The following is a 16664-nucleotide window of genomic DNA, read 5'->3' on the forward strand; positions in this document are numbered from 1 at the left end:
TTAGGAATTGGCAGATAAAGGACGTTATGGGGAACATGCTGTGTTTAATTTTGGACAGATACTTAGTATTACAGCAGGCACTAGAAAGAGGTGTCTTGCTTCAGATACACAGTGATTTCCTCAACTAAATATAGTAACAAAAGATGTATTCATAAGAAAGGCTATGAAATTATGAGAAGAACCTAATTTTTAAATGTGCATATCTATAAATATTAACAGAGGTGAGCCTGATTCCTTTTGATTAGCAAAGCAATCAAGTCTGTATAAAATATATCTGTATTTAATCTAGAACATCCAGAAATCTGATTTATGGTCAATCCTTCTGGTACCATTGCCTTTTCTTTTGTTTGAGATGTCCCCAACTTATACTTTTCTCCATAGAATCAAACTTTTAAGTCTGGCACTTATTCTACCAAACCAAATCTATTCTATAGCCATCATCAAAAACACCACTAACAATAGGTATTGGCAAGGATGTGGGGAAAAAAGAACCCACATACACTGCTGGTGGGAATGCAAGCTGGTGCAACCACTCTGGAAAAAAATTTGGAGGCTTTTTAAAAATCTAAACATAGATCTGCCATGTGCACCAGCAATCCCACTCCTGGGGATATACCCAAAGGAATGCAACCCAGGTTACTACAGAGGCACCTGCACACCCATGTTTACTGCAGTGCTCTTCACAATAGCCAAGTTATGGAAACAGCCAAGATGCCCCCCTACTGAGGAATGGATTAAGAAAATGTGGTATTTATATACAATGGAATTTTACTCAGACATGAAGAAGAGTGAAATGTTATCATTCGTAGAACTGGAGAACATCATTCTGAGCGAGGTTAGCCAGGCTCAGAAGACCAAAAATCATATGTTCTCCCTCATATGCAGACTTTAGATCTAGGGCAAATGCAGCAATGTGGTTGGACTTGGGCCACTTGATAAATGGAGAGCACATACCATATGGGAGGCATGTGGATATGTAAGAAACCCAAAACATGAAAGTGTTTGATGTCCCCACTGCAGAGGAGCTAATACAGAAACCTTAAAGCAACAGAGGTCAATATGAGAAGGGGATCAGGAACTAGTGAAAAGATCAGTTAGAGAGGAATCAACTTGGGTTGTAACACATTTGTACCTAGAAGCAATGCTAGGAATCTCTCTGTATAGCTTTCCTTATCTCAGAATGCTTTGAGATAAGCAAAAATGCTTTGTCTTTCTTATTATTGCTTATGTTTTCTCTTCAACAAAATTAGAGATAAGGGCAGAACAGGTTGCAGGGGGCAGTGGAGAGAAATGGCCCAAACAATGCATGCACATGTGAATAAATGAATTTAAAAAAACACATCTATTCTAACCCATATTGGATGAATCATTATCACTTTCTGATTTGCTTTTCTTTACAGAATGAGTATCTCAGAATCAACTTTGCTCTTCTGTGTTACTTGTGATTTTTATTCCCATCACCTATCCCTACACTGAACTACTTTCTCTTATTGACAGCCATACTTTGTCTATAGCCTTCTTTGTATTTATAAATGTTGGTTCTTGTATATTTGTTACTTGTTTTTGTCCATGTCATTGGAAAATCTGAAAACATCTTCATCTGTGACAAAAATCAATGCAAATGAAATCCCAATTATTAATTTATTATTTCTATGGAATTGTTATCATTATTGAAGTGGATCATGATAAATCACATTCTGATTCATTATTTAGGCAAGAATTTTTATCTACCCATTTTAGAGCAACATCATAGGCCTTTTCCCAGTATAGGTTTTATTTAAAACTATGATCCATTTCTATTTCTGGAACCAGCTGTTTTAGACTACTAGCATAATTTCCAAAAAGTATGACTCTCATACAAATATAAACTCAGGTCAAAGATTTTGTTAAGTTCATTAAATAGTCATGGAATCAGCACATATTGAGTTCAAAAAGCAATTGAGGTGCTAACTAATCAAATATGGGATATTCAGATAGATTAGATTAAAAAACTGATTAGTGTTCTATATATTAAACCATAGCCTTTGTTTTTAAAACCAAACAGAAGTGATTTTCATCTCCACCTGAAAACACTCTCCAAGTTAACATGTAGTTAGAAAACAGTAAACCTAACAAAGTATATTCCTTTAATCCTTGATGGTCCTGTGTCCTCTTTGACATTGAAAGGACATGTCCACTCATTTTCTCACATCGAGTGAGACTTCCATTCTCTTAGACTGGATTAGAAGGTTTTCTTCAGGTCTAAGGATTGTTTGTGGATAACTGATGAAGTAAATTCTGTTTTAGTATACTTTGTAGGTTTTTCATTCCAATGTTAAAAAACTGCCTAACAATCTGTAATATTGATTTTGTGAAGAGCATAAATTGGACATAAAAGAAAGGCAAAGGGAATTTTTGTATGCTTAATAAATTTAAAGTAATTTGCTATGGAATAAACTCTTTACATTTCTATTATTCCCTAGGGTTTTCCAGGAGATATTGGGATTCCTGGGCAAAATGGCCCCGAAGGACCAAAGGTAAAAACACTGAATGTGGATATCTAGAGTTTTCTAATCTCAGTTCTCAATGTGTGTGTCAGGGGGGGCGGGATTTTATGACTATCAGGATATTTTTGGAATAAATGTTTTTAAGTTTGGAATTCAGGTAATTGAAAATTATTTTCCTGGTTTGTAATAGACACAGATTGTTAGATTGACAATATTTGCAAATGACATAAATTTTTCAAAAAGGGACTTATTTAAAGAGGTTCAAACAAAAACAGTTCTTAAAAGTCATAATGAACAATAAATGGATGGGAATTTTCTGACCACTAAAACTCTTTAGGGCTGCTAAATTATCCACTGATTAAAAGAATGCCCGTGGTATGTCAAGCCTTAACATAGCACAAAATACCTGAAGAAATCTGAGGATTTTTAACTTCGTTTACTGCTACTGTGTATATATACTAGGAATTACACATCACAAAATTTTAAATACCAAGCTCTATCCCACCAGGCTGCCATTCAGGCCGGGCAGTGTAAACAAATAAGCACTGTCAATAAAGATATGGAGTGATGAAATCTGAAGTTTGGAAAATTGGAAAGTTATGAAATGTGGCCGCTGTGGAAGGTATCAGTGTGAGCAGAATGAGGAAAGGACTGGAGAAGCTGGAAAGGATATTAACAGTAACTCTATTTGTTAGCTATATACTGTCAAGTATAGTACTGTAGTAAAATGATCTCATTTAATTTTCATAACAGCAGTATGAGGTGGATATTACCCCCATTTTACAAATGGTTAAGTTAGTCACTCAAATTCAGATAGCTCTCAGGTGGTGTAGACAGCATTCTAGCATAGACAAGATTGCAAAATCTGAACTCTTAACCACTTAACTTTGGTGTTAAATTGTGGAGAACGTTCAGCACTGTGCTAAATAGATTTGAAAAGATATCTCCTATGTCAATATGGAGCATAGTTTAAAGAGGGGAGAAATTGAAGGCAGGGAGATGAACTAGAAGAATCTAAGCAAGAAATAATAAAGATATGAAATACTACATTCATTCATGCAGCAAATGTTCATTGGCTGCCTCTTACGTGGCTGTCAAGCTGCTGTGCTAGACCCGAGAGCTGTAAAGATGAAAAGTCCTGATCACTATTTTCAAGAAATATGTGATCTAAATATGCTTAGAAATTGGAAACCTTTATAATAATCATAGTGAATAATGCATAATATATAATACTGTGACAGCACAGGCTTTGCAGAAAAGGTAGCACTTGAGCTGACATGATGAGTGACTTGTGAAGCAGGCACGTAGGATATATGGAAGTCAGGGAAAGGAAATTCATGAGAGAACATATGTACAATATTTGGAAAATATTTAAAAGTCTTTCATTGTTTATCTGAAATTCAAATTTACATGGACATCCTGTATTTTGTCTGGAAACCCTACTGTCACCTACAAACTTATCCCAATGTGTAGTGGTTGTTCTTACTTCCTTCTGTCTTCATCAAATATACCTCTGCCTGTTCATGTTCCACATATGTTTTCATCAGACCCTCTCCTGACTCTCAGACAACCTTATGCCAGCCATTATCACCTTTATCCCCCATTTCTCCTTTGACTCAAAATTCCCCTCTTTGCCCTTTAAAACCATTTCACTGCCAATGTTGTAGTGTAGGCCTCTACCAGGATTAGTGTAATAGACCTCCACTTATTCAGCTCACCTCCAACTTGGCATTTCTTCAAATATGCAGCCAAGCTGCTATGAATAATCTTTGCAAAGTATAGATCTGATCTGTCATTCTCGTGCATAAGTAATCTCTGCATTTTTCAGGTTAAGGCTTGTAGTTCTTCACTTTTAATACAATGTTCTATATGACCTAACTTTCTCGGTATAACTCATTAGTCACATAGTCACATTTATCATTACTTTTCAGAGGATGGAAGAAAGGTAGAGGTAAAACTGAGACTCTGACCTGGACTAATGATGTCATGACACATAAATAGGGAACTCAGGAGGCTTACAGCTTTGGATGAGGAAAACAAGAATTTTGACTCTGGAGATGCTTAGTTTGAGGTACCTGCTTGACATCTAGATAGAAGTAATTAGGGCTGATGGAGTGGCTCAAGTGGTAGAATGCCTGCCTAACAACCATGAGGCCCAGAGTTCAAACCTCAGTACTGCCAAAAAAAAGAAAAGAAATTAATAGCCTGCAGTAAACCAAGATGAAAAGTAGAAATAGTAGCATGAAGGGAAGTTGAGAGAGACAGTGTAGGGAATGGAGTTGAGATTTCTACTGTCTCCTCTAGGCCTTCACCTGCTGCATAGTTAGGAACTTGATATGTACATAAACATTTAATCATTCATTCAATAACTCATTCATCCAACCTATATTAAGTTTTTCTACATGTTATGCTAAGTACTAAAGATGAGATTATAGAGATTACTAGACTATTATTCCTCCCGTGGATGAGGTTATTATATAATAAGAAGGGCAAAAGAAGTCATCATAAAACATATGAAGTGCTATATAAGAGTTGAAGAGTGTAGTGAAAGCCTCAAAAATTGAGCAACAGATTGTATCTTGGGAAATTAGGAAATACTTCAGCAAGAGTCTTCATTGAACTTAATGTTGAAAATATGCATAGCATGATAGGTGAAAAACTAGATTGCTTTCAAATGCTTTTCTTTTTTCTCTCCTTTTATTTTATTGTTTTCAATTTACTTACATGTATATACATTGCTTGTGCTGTCTACCCACCTCCCCCCGACACCCCCACCACCTCCGCAACCTTCCCCTTCCAGGCAGAACCTGTTCTGCCTTCTCTGATTTTGTTGAAGAGAAAACATAAGAGATAATAAGACAGACATATCATTTTTGTTAGTTTGGGATAAAGATAGCTATACAGAGAGGTTAGTAGCATTGCTTCCATGCACTATGGTGTATTACAACCCACACTGGCTCATTTCTACCCAACCTCTTCACTACTTCCATGTCCCCTTCCCATAGTGGCCCCTGCCAATTTAAGATTATTTTATTCATTCCTCAACAGTGAGCACATCAACCACATTCAAGTTTTAGGCTTCCTTCCCTTTCCCTGTTTCTCCAGTGCACATTCTCCCCTTAGTCTGTGACCCATGTCTAATAATATCACTGCAGTTGTTTTGGGTCTATAATCTGCATATGCAGGAGAACGTGTAATTTGCACCACTGCCTCAAAATGCTTTTTGATTTAGAGATTTTTGTCTCACTTGAAGTTGTGTCAAGAAAAAAAGAGATAAGAAAGTCAACTGAAGGCCAATAAGATTATAATAATGATCATTAGAACTTCTTCTCACTGCCTCTTTTAGTCTTAAAATTGAAATGTTACAAGTGGATCAAAAGATATGAAAGCTACACATTATAATAAATACCAGTGGTTGAATGTCTAGTGGGTAGTGATTACTTTTTTTTTTAGCGATTACTTTTTATATTATTTTATCTAAGTTTATTCAGTAGGCGTGAGCTCATAGGCTCATCAACACCAACAATGTGAGACCAATGATGCATGTTAACACTGCAGAGGGATAATTTTATCAAAAGAAACAGAAAATTTTAAAGGAAGAAGAGTATGATTTTATGTTTTGAAGGTTAAGAAAGATCTGTTTTTGTCTATCTTTTTGGTCTTTCTCATTTGCTTCAAATGTTTTCTAGAAGCAGGAAAAAGCAGAGCCAAACATACTGACCCTGATAATGTGATGTTTCTTTAGCTGTGTATACTGTATTTTAGAAGCATCTTAAAACTTCCCTTATTTTCATATACATGTCTTGCTTGGAAAGTGGGAATAATATAAATTACAAAAGTTCAGTTGAGAGTGTATGGCATGGTCATCAAGAAAATTGTGTAATAAAGAAATAAAACCATGTACACTGTAAATGGGTACCCTATTTACAAATAAATTGGATTCTTTACAGAACAATTTGGCACAGCTGTAAAGCCTTTTATTTTCTGTTCATTTATTGCCAGTTGACTAAAAACCTCAAACTAGAAGTGGAAACTTGTGTTAATTATGGTTCCACTGCTTGTGGAGTTTTATGCATATGTATATTTGTATATAGATATAAAACATACTTCAGTAAGCCTTCTTGAGAGCCATCCAATTTGGCAGTCTGCTTTCAAGAATCCCATAACATTAGCAAAACCACATCCTTTCTGCTTACTGCAGAAAGTAAGAGTACCCAATAAATATTCTCTGTTCTTCAGTAAACAGAGGAATAACATATTGTTGCTCTAATGGTTCCTGTTGTTACTTTGGCTATGGAATTAGGAATGTGAAACCGGCTGTTACTGTTTCTTGTATAACAGCCCTGATAAGTTTTCAAAGAAAGCCTACTATTTGTGAGATTATGTTGGGTAATATATGGAAAAAGTTCTTGCACTGAGTCATCACAGCATGTCATGTGTTTATCTACATAGAGGTAAGCCAACTTGGTAAGAGAAGATGCCTAACTCTAGACAATTCTCCAAGATCATCTCAACCCAGCCTGCACATTCTTATTCTAGCCCCCTAAATCATGATTTTATATACAGATTTCTTACATCAACTGCTTTATTCTCCAGGCAGTGTTTAGTCAGCTGAGAAATATTTATTGAGTTTGTATAATGTAACAAATTTATACTGTGTTACTGTTTGTTATATGTTAAATAGTGACTAGAAAATAAGATTAAAACATGGTCTTCTGTGTACCAGGAATTTATACTCTAGAAACATGAGTCTTCCACATTTGCAAAGTTAAAAAACATAATAACTAGGCAACATATAAATGAGTATTTAGGAGTTGAGAAAAACAGATAATCTATATGGCCATTTTTTTCTGAGAGACTCATAGTGAACTTGGGATTTGGGTTGGATGGGTTCTCTTCAGCTATATGGAGCCAGGGGAAGAGAGATTCTGTGCAGCAGGTAGAAAATGAATGCCAGCAGAGAGGACAGAAGAAACCTACTGGCTGAGAAGGTAGGAAGCAGTGTGACAGGTATTAAATATAAAGTTGAGGAATGTAGATGCTAACAGGTCCATGGAAGACTGTGTGTGTGCTTGAAAAACTGGCAAAACCATGGCGTGGGATCTCCACTCCTAAGTTTTTCAGTGTACAGTGCAGTGTTATACTTTAAATGTAGCAGATCTCTAGAAGTCTTTCATCTTTTATGACTAAAATTCAGCACCCATTGAAGAGCAACTCCTCATTGCTCCAGCATGGCAACCACCAGTCAATTCCCACTTCTGTGATTTTGACTACCGTAGATAATTCATATAAGTAGAATTCCGCAGTATTTGTCCTTTCGAGGCCAACTTATTTCACTTAGTACAATACGCTCAAGTTTCACCTATTTTGTAGCATAAGACAGGAGTTCCTTATTTTTATGACTGAATAATATTCTGTTGTTTATATACACCCTTTCTTGGTGCTACTGGGGTTTGAATTCAGGACTTTGAGCTTGCTCTGCCTCTTGAATTACCTTTTTTGCTCTGGTTATTTTGGAGATGGGTTCTTGCATTTTTCCCAGCTTGGCCTGTACCACAATTCTCCTATTTTAAACTTCCCACCATCACTGGGATGTTAGTCACACACTACCATGTCCAGTTTTTTCCATTGAGATGGGGTCTTGTGAACTTTTTTTTTTTTTAACAGAGCTGGCCTGGAACAACAGTGCTCCTGATCACAGCCTCCCATGTAGTTTAGAATTGCAGGCAGGTGCTACCGAACCTAGCTATTTGTTGAAATGGAATATAGTGAACTAACTCCCTGCCCAGGCTGGCCTCGAACCACAAACCCCTTGATTAGCCTCCAAGTAGCTAGGATTATAAATGTGAGCCACCTGCATCTGGCTTTGTATATACTGCATTTTATGCAGTCATCTATCAATTGACATTTAGGTTATTATTTACACTCTTGGCCATTGTAAATAAAGCTGTGTTGAATGTAGAAGTTCAAATACCTCTTTGAGATCCTATATTCAATTATTTTAAATAAACACCCCAAAGTCCTTTGGTTGTTCATTTTTTTGGTACCATGTCAGATATATGGTTTATAGTTTCTCCATTCCATGGGTTACCTTTTCATTCTATTGATCCCTTTGCTGTATAAAATCTTTTTAGTTTGTCATACTCCCACTTGTCTTGTCTACTTGCACTTTTGTGATCTATACTTTTGGTGTTATATCCAAGAAATCATTGTGATTATCAATGTTACCAAGTTTTCCCTTTGTTTTCTTCTGGGAGTTTTATAGTTTCAGTCTCATATTTAAGTCTTTAAATTGGTTATTATGTATGGTGTAAAGTAAGGGCTCAATTTTATTATTTTCTATGTGAAGAGCTTACCCATTTCTCATTGTGTAAACTTGTCACCCTTGTGAAAGATCATTTGACCATATATGCTTGGGTTTATTTCTGGGTTCTCTATTTTACACCATTAGTCCATATTTTTATGACAGGACCTTACTATTTTGATGATTGCAGCTTTGCCATGTGTTTTGAAGTCAGGAAGCATGAGCCCTCCAGTTTTACTGTTCTTTTTCAAGATTGCTTTTGCTATTTAGAGTCCTTTGTGGTTCTATATAAATTTTAGGATTTTTTTTTTCTGTTTCTGCAAAAGATAATCCTGGCACTGAATCTGTTGATCAGTTTCAGTGTCTTGGACATTTTAACAATATTAAGTCTTCCAATCCATGAACATAGGATGTCTTTCCCTCTGTGCCATCTTTACTGGCATTCAGCAGAGTTTTGTAGCCTTCAGTGTACCAGTCATTCACATCATTGCTTAAATTTATCCCAAAGTATTCTATTCTTTTTGATGTGACTATAAACAAGACTGTTTTTTCAACTTCCTTTTTCAGAGTGCTTGTTGTTAGTGTGTAAAAATGCAGCTGAATATTGTAGAATCTTTGGGCTTTTCTATATATAGGATCATATCATGTGTGATCAGAGATAATTTAATTTCTTCCTTTCTAATTTCCATACTTTTTATTTATTCCTCTTACCTAGTTTCTCTATCTAGAAATTTCAGTATTATGTTGAATAAGAAGTGATAAGAATAGGCTTGTTTTCCTTTTGCTATTAATTTTGAGTTTTATTCCATTGTGGTTAGAAAAGATACTTGCTATGATTTCATTCATCTTAAATTTGCTAATCCCTTTTTGTAACCTAACATGTGATCTAGCCTGGAGAGTGTTCTTTATGTTCTTTAAAAGAATTTTCTGCTGCTTCTTGGGTGGTATGCTCTTTACATGTTTGTTAGGTCTATTTGATCTATACATTTGTCCCTACATATTCACATGGGATTGGTTCCAGGACTCCCGTGGATACCAAAATCTAGATGCTCAAGTCCCTTATATGAAATGGTGTAGTATTTGTATATAGCCTATGGGTACTTTCCTACATACTTTAAATAATATCAATATTACTTATAATACCTAATATACTGTAAATGGTACATAAATAGCTGCTTTGTTGCTTAGAGGATAACTATAGGGGAAGAGTCTGGATGTGTTCAGTGCAGGTACTTTTTTCAGTATTCTTAATCTGCGCTTGGTTATATCTGCAGATGCAGAATCTGCTGACTGTAGTGCTGATCACGCCCTTTGTTTCCTTGGTGGTCTTCTATCTGGATTTTTCCATTCATTGTTGAAAGTAAGGTATTAAAATCTCCTAATGTATTGCTAGCTATTTCTCCCTTCAGCTCTGTAAATATGTGTGTTCTTAAATCTAACTTGAGTCTCTTGTGGACAGCATATAGTAGGATATGGCATTTTAATCCATTCAACCACTGTACCTCTTTTGATTAGGGAGTGTAATTCACTCACATTTAAAGTAATTAGTGATATCAAGAAGTTACTAGTGCTGTCATATTGATTTTTGTCTATTTTATAGCTTTTTTTGTCCCTACTTGCTATCTTCCTTTGTGTTTCCTAGGGGGTTTTTGTAGTGACATGCTTTGACTCCCTTCTTATTTTCTCTTACATCTTATAGTTATAACAATCTATTTAAGCTGATAATAATTTAACTTCAGTTGCATACAAAATCTCTATTTATTTACCCCATGGTAGTTTTTGAGGGTGGTAGGATGATGAAAAAGAGCTTAGGAGAATAATAGTAGTAAATAAATGTGAGTCTATAGGTCAGATAAGTGAATTGTGAATTCAGAAACTCTTGCAAGTGGCATCCAAGATGGCAACAAGAGTGCAGAAGCAGACAGCATGGGCTCCATAAATCAATAATCTTGCTGAGATGCTGGAGCCACACTTGGCAGAAAAAAAAGCACCAAGAAGAATCACAATTTCAACACCCTGAACCCCCAGCCCATACAAAGCTTCTTATGCCACGTTACACTGAGAAAACAGGAGGGCTCCTGCACCACCAAATGCCAGCTCCAAACCTGCTTGGGAGACATTCGGCATACCAACAGGTGAGCACCAAGCATCACACGGTATTCCCAGAGCCACCCCTGGGATAAACCAGCATAGCCCCCTGGACGGACTGACCCCCTGCCCCGTAAAAAAAAAAAAAACTGAATAATACACAAGGAACTGAAAAGTAACACTCAGCAGAGGGGGCTGGGTGCTCTAAGCACACTGGAGAAGGGGGGAGAAGTGAGGAGCTGATCTCTGCAGGAAATTTCAGTAAACAAAGGCTGGAAAGGCAGAATGGCTGACAGCAGGTGGGTGATAAGCCACTCCCTGAAATAGGACAGATAGTGGTCCACAAAGCTCATCTCCTGAGCCAATGAGCAACATCCAAAGTCAAACCATGCTGCAAAATTGAAAAGCAGTCATCAAACCATCATAACATGCTGACAGTAGGGAGCCTGCTGATGGATCTCTGGCCTTGCCCCAGAGAAAGGGGGTGAGGCAAAGAAACAAGTCCCCAGTAAACCAACACAGTGAAAACCCAACGCCAAAGCAGGATGGCTGGTGGGCTATGGAGCTGTTCTCTGGAACCTGAGGGCAATATACAAACTCAAACTGCCACGCCTCACTAAGGGAGGAGTTGACTAAGCAGCTGCCACTGAAAGAAAAAAAAAAACTGCCAAGACTTCCCAGCCACTTGGTGAGACTAAGACAGAACCTCTGCTTAAATACCAACACCAGTACTGGATGCTAAAGGAGTAAGTAACACCAGAATGACTAAGACTGAAAATTCTGTCTTTCCTGAACCTGGAATTTGAGTGAGTGAGTGTGTGTGTGTGTGTGTGTGTGTGTTTGTGTTTGTTTTGTTTCCTGTTTGTTTGTGTATATCTGTCCATCTCTCCCTGTTGATTTCTTTGGTTTTTTTGTTTTTGTTTTTGTTTTATTTTGTTTTGTTAGTTTTACTATTGTGAGTTAGCTAATACTAAATTAAACACAGACCAGGGACAGAAATAGCACACATACACTAACCTAAAACCCAACACACCCACAAAACAAAATTAAACCAAGGGAAAGAAAACAGGCAACTGAAACCACCAATGGCCTATCAAGAACATAGTTACACAGTACCAAGTATAGTGATGGGAAGATGAAAAGGGTATGGAAACCATTCTCCCCCCAAAAATAATTTAATACAGAATTCAGAGGGAAATGAAGAAAATGGATATCCAGTTCCAGACTCCAACAAAACAAAGATAAACTATGCCAAGGAACCCAACAAAACCCACAAGAACATCTTAGAAGAAGAAATTCTGCAAGTAATCACTGAGAATTTCATGGAGATGTTACTAGACATGGTCAACCAAAATGTACAAGAGGCACTCAAGAAATTCCAAGACACCAAAAATAAAGACTGTGAGAAGACACAGAAACAAATAAAGGAACTCATAGGAGCCCTAAGTAAACATCAAAGTGAAGCAGAGAATGCTATAAATAGAGAGATAAATGAATTAAAGATGAAAATTGACAATATTAAAGAGGAAGTAACCCATGGTATGGAAAACCTCAGAAAAAAGAATGAAACAGAAATACAAAACACAATAGAAGGCTAGAACAAGCAGAAGACAGAATCTGAGAACTTAAAGGTAAAATGGAAATTAAAGGAAAAACTGAAGAGCTATCAAACAACTCAAGACCTGTGAAAAGAATATGCAAGAACTCACCAACTCCATCAAAGGACCAAACCTGAGAATCATGGACATTGAAGAAGGAGAAGAGGTGCAAGCAAAAGGAATGCATAATACATTCAACAAAATATAAACTGAAAACTTCCCAAATCTAAAGAAAGCTATGCCCGTTCAGGTACAAGAAACCTCCAGGATACCAAACACACTTGACCAAAATAGAACTACCCCATGACATATTATCATTAAAACAACAAGCACAGAGAATAGAGAAAGAATATTGAAGCCTGTAAGAGAGAAAAAACAAATAACATACAAAGGTAAACCCAACAAAATCACAGCAGATTTCTCAACAGAAACCTTAAAAGAAAGAAGGGCAAAGAGGTCTTCCAAGCACTGAATGAAAATAACTTCAACCCTCGGATAATCTACCCAGCAAAACTATCATTCAAGATAGATGGACCAATAAAAGTCTTCCATGATAAGCAGAAACTAAAACAATATATGACCACCAAGCCACCACTATAAAAGATTCTTCAAGGAATTCTACACACAGAAAATGAAAGCAAACAAAACCATGAAAGGACAGGCAGTACCAAACCACAGGAGAAGAAAAAGAATCAGAGAGTAACATTGATTCAGCTGCACACAATAAAACCCTTAAACAACAAAAACAACTAAATGACAGGAATCACCACATACCTATCAATACTAACACTGAATGTTAATGGACTTAAGTCCCCCATCAAGAGACAACACTTGGCAAACTGGATTAAAAAGGAAGATCCAAGAATCTGTTGTTTACAGAAGATCCATATCGACAGAAGCACTAGCTTAGGGTGAAAGGCTGGAAGAAGATTTACCAAGCCAATGTCTCCTGAAAACAGGCAGGAGTAGCAATACCTATCTCAGACAAAGTAAACTTCAAACTTACATTGATCAAACAAGATAAAGAAGGACAGTCCATACTAATAAAATGGGAAATATACCAAAAGGAAATAACAATTGTCAACCTATATGCACCCAACATCAGTGTACCCAATTTCATCAAACATACTCTGAAGGACCTTAAAGCATATATAGACTCCAACACAGTGGTAGTGGAAGACTTTAATACCCCCCATCACCAATAAATAGGTCATCCAAAAAAAATCAATAAAGAAATTCTACAACTAAATCACACAATAGATCAAATAGACCTAGCTGATGTCTACAGAATGTTTCATCCAACTTCTGCACAATATACATTCTTCTCAGTAGCCCATGGAACCTTCCCCCAAATTGATCAGTTCTTAGGGCACAAAGCAAGTAATCCCATGCATTCTAACTGATCACAATGCATTAAAACTAGAACTCAACAACAAAAACAACAGATAACATGCAAACAATTGGAAGCTGAACAACACATTGCTCAATGATCAACGGGTCATTGATGGAATAAAAGAGGAAATTAAAAGGTTCCCAGAAGTTAATGAAAATGAAAACACAACTTACCAGAACCTATGGGACACAGAAAAGAGGTCCTAAGAGGAAAGTTTATATCCATGAGTACATATATTAAAAGGACAGAAAGATCTCAAATCAATGACCTAATACTACATCTCAAACTCCTAGAAAAACAAGAACAAGCAAATCCCAAAACAAGCAGAAGGAGAGAAATAATAAATATAAGGGCTGAAATTAATGAAATAAAAAAAAAACAGAATCAATGAAACAAAAACCTGGTTCTTTGAAAAAATAAACAAGATTGACAGACCCCTGGCAATGAGGACAGAAAAAACCCAAAACTAGGAATAGAAGGAAAGTAAAGACTACATATGACAAACCTATAGCCAACATCATACTTAATGTATAAAAACTGAAATCATTTCCCCTAAAATCAGGAACGAGACAAAGATGCCCACTATCCCCACTCCTATTCAACATAATCCTAGAATTCCTAGCCAGAGCAATTAGACTAGACGAAGAAATAAAAGGAATACAAATAGGTAAAGAAACTGTCAAAATATCCCTTTTTGCAGATGATATGATCCTATACCTTAAAGACCCAAAAACCTCTACCCCAAAACTCCTAGACACCATCAACAGCTATAGCAAGGTAGCAGGATATAAAATCAACATAGAAAAATCATTAGCATTTCTATATAATAATAATGAACAAACTGAGAAAGAATATATGAAAACAATTCCATTTACAATAGCCTCATAAAGTCAAATACCTAGGAGTAAACTTAACAAAGGATGTGAATGACCTCTACAAGGAAAACTATAAACTTCTGAAGAAAGAGGTTGAGGAAGACTATAGAAAGTGGAGAGATCTCCCATGCTCATGGACTGGTAGAATCAACATAGTAAAAATGGCTATACTCCCAACAGCAACTTAGATGTTTTTTATGCAATTCCCATGAAAATCCCAATGACATTCATCACAATGATTGAAAAGTCTACCCTAAAGTTCATTTGGAAACACAAGAGACTGCGAATAGCCAAGGCAATACTCAGTCAAAAGAACAATGCTGGAGGTTTCACGATACCTGACTTCAAACTATATTACAAAGCAATAACAATAAAAACAGCATGGTACTGGCACAAAACCAGACATGAAGACCAGTGGAACAGAATAGAGGACCCAGATATGAATCCACACAACTATGCCCACCTTATTTTTGTCAAAGGTGCTAAAAAATATGATGGAGAATAGACGGCCTCTTCAACAAATGTTGTTGGGAAAAGTGGTTATCCGTCTGCAAAAAACTGAAACTAGATCCATGTTTATCACCCTGTATTAGTATCAACTCAAAATGGATCAATGACCTAAATATCAGACCCAAACTGTGAAGTTGGTACAGGAAAGAGCAGGAAACACTCTAGAAGTAATAGGTATAGGCAAGGACTTCTTCAATAGAATCCCAGCAGCTCAGCAACTAAGAGAAAGGATGGACAAATGGGACTTCATAAAATTAAAAAAAAGCTTCTGCACAACAAAAGAAATGGTCTCTAAACCAAAGACACCACCCACAGAGTTGAAGAAAATATTTGCCCGTTATACATCAGACAAAGGATTAATAACCAGAATATATAGGGATCTTAAAAAACTAAACTCTCCCAAAACCAATGAACCAATAAAGAATGAAATTCAAATGACCAAAAAACACATGAAAAAATGCTCACCATCTCTAGCAATAAAGGAAATGCAAATTAAAACCACACTAAGATTCATCCTCACCCCTGTTAGAATAGCCATCATTAGCAACACCACCACCAACAGGTGTTGGCAAGGATGTGGGGAAAAAAGGAATCCTCTTACACTGTTGGTGGGAATGTAAACTAGTACAACCACTCTGGAAAAAATTTGGAGACTTCTTAAAAATCTAAACATAGACCTGCCATATTATCCAGCAATCCCACTCCTAGGGATATACCCAAAGGAATGAGACACAGGTTACTCCAGAGGCACCTGAATACCCATGTCTATTGCAGCACTATTCACAATAGCCAAATTATGGAAACAGCCAAGATGCCCCACTACTGACGAATGGATTTAAAAACTGTGGTGCTTACACACAATGGAATTTTACTCAGCCTTGAAAAAGAATGAAATCTTATCATTTGCAAGTAAATGGATAGAACTGGAGATCATCATTCTGAGCAAGGTTAGTCAGATTCAGAAGACCAAAAATCCTATGTTCTTCCTCATATGTGGGCTTTAGATCTAGGGCAAATACAGCAATGTTGTTGGACTTGGGTCACACGCTAAGGGGAGAGCACACACGGGAGGAATGGGGATAGGTAGGAAACCCAAAACATGAAAGTGTTTGATGTCCCCACTGCAGAGGAGCTAATACAGAAATCTTAAAGCTACAGAAGTCAATATGGGAAGGTGATCAGGAACTAGTGTAAAACTCAGGTAGAGATGAATCAGTTTGGGTTGTAATACACTTGTGCATGGAAGCAATGCTAGGACTCTCTGTATAGCTATCCTTATCTCAACTAGCAGAAGTGCTATGTCTTTCCTATTATTGCTTATGTCTTCTCTTCAACAAAATTGGAGGAAAGAGCAGAACAGGTTTTGCCTGGAAGTGAGGGGAGGATGGGGGCAGAGGGAGAGGGGTAGGG

The 16664-nt window shown here is 36.8% G+C and overlaps 1 protein-coding gene across 10 annotated transcripts in view; it reads left to right on the plus strand.

Annotated features, from left to right (window-relative positions):
* Window positions 1–16664, plus strand: part of Col24a1 (collagen type XXIV alpha 1 chain) — a 353893-nt gene that overhangs the window by 137384 nt on the left and 199845 nt on the right. For all 10 annotated transcript variants that reach the window (XR_012449831.1, XM_074079547.1, XM_074079548.1 and 7 more), the window contains one exon: window positions 2463–2516. Coding sequence is in view for 9 of the 10 variants with exons in the window: in XM_074079547.1 (XP_073935648.1) it covers window positions 2463–2516 (54 nt within the window). In the remaining variant the exon portion in view is untranslated. The remainder of the gene's footprint in view (window positions 1–2462; window positions 2517–16664) is intronic.

Source organism: Castor canadensis, chromosome 7, assembly GCF_047511655.1.
Source record: "Castor canadensis chromosome 7, mCasCan1.hap1v2, whole genome shotgun sequence".
NCBI lineage: Eukaryota > Metazoa > Chordata > Mammalia > Rodentia > Castoridae > Castor > Castor canadensis.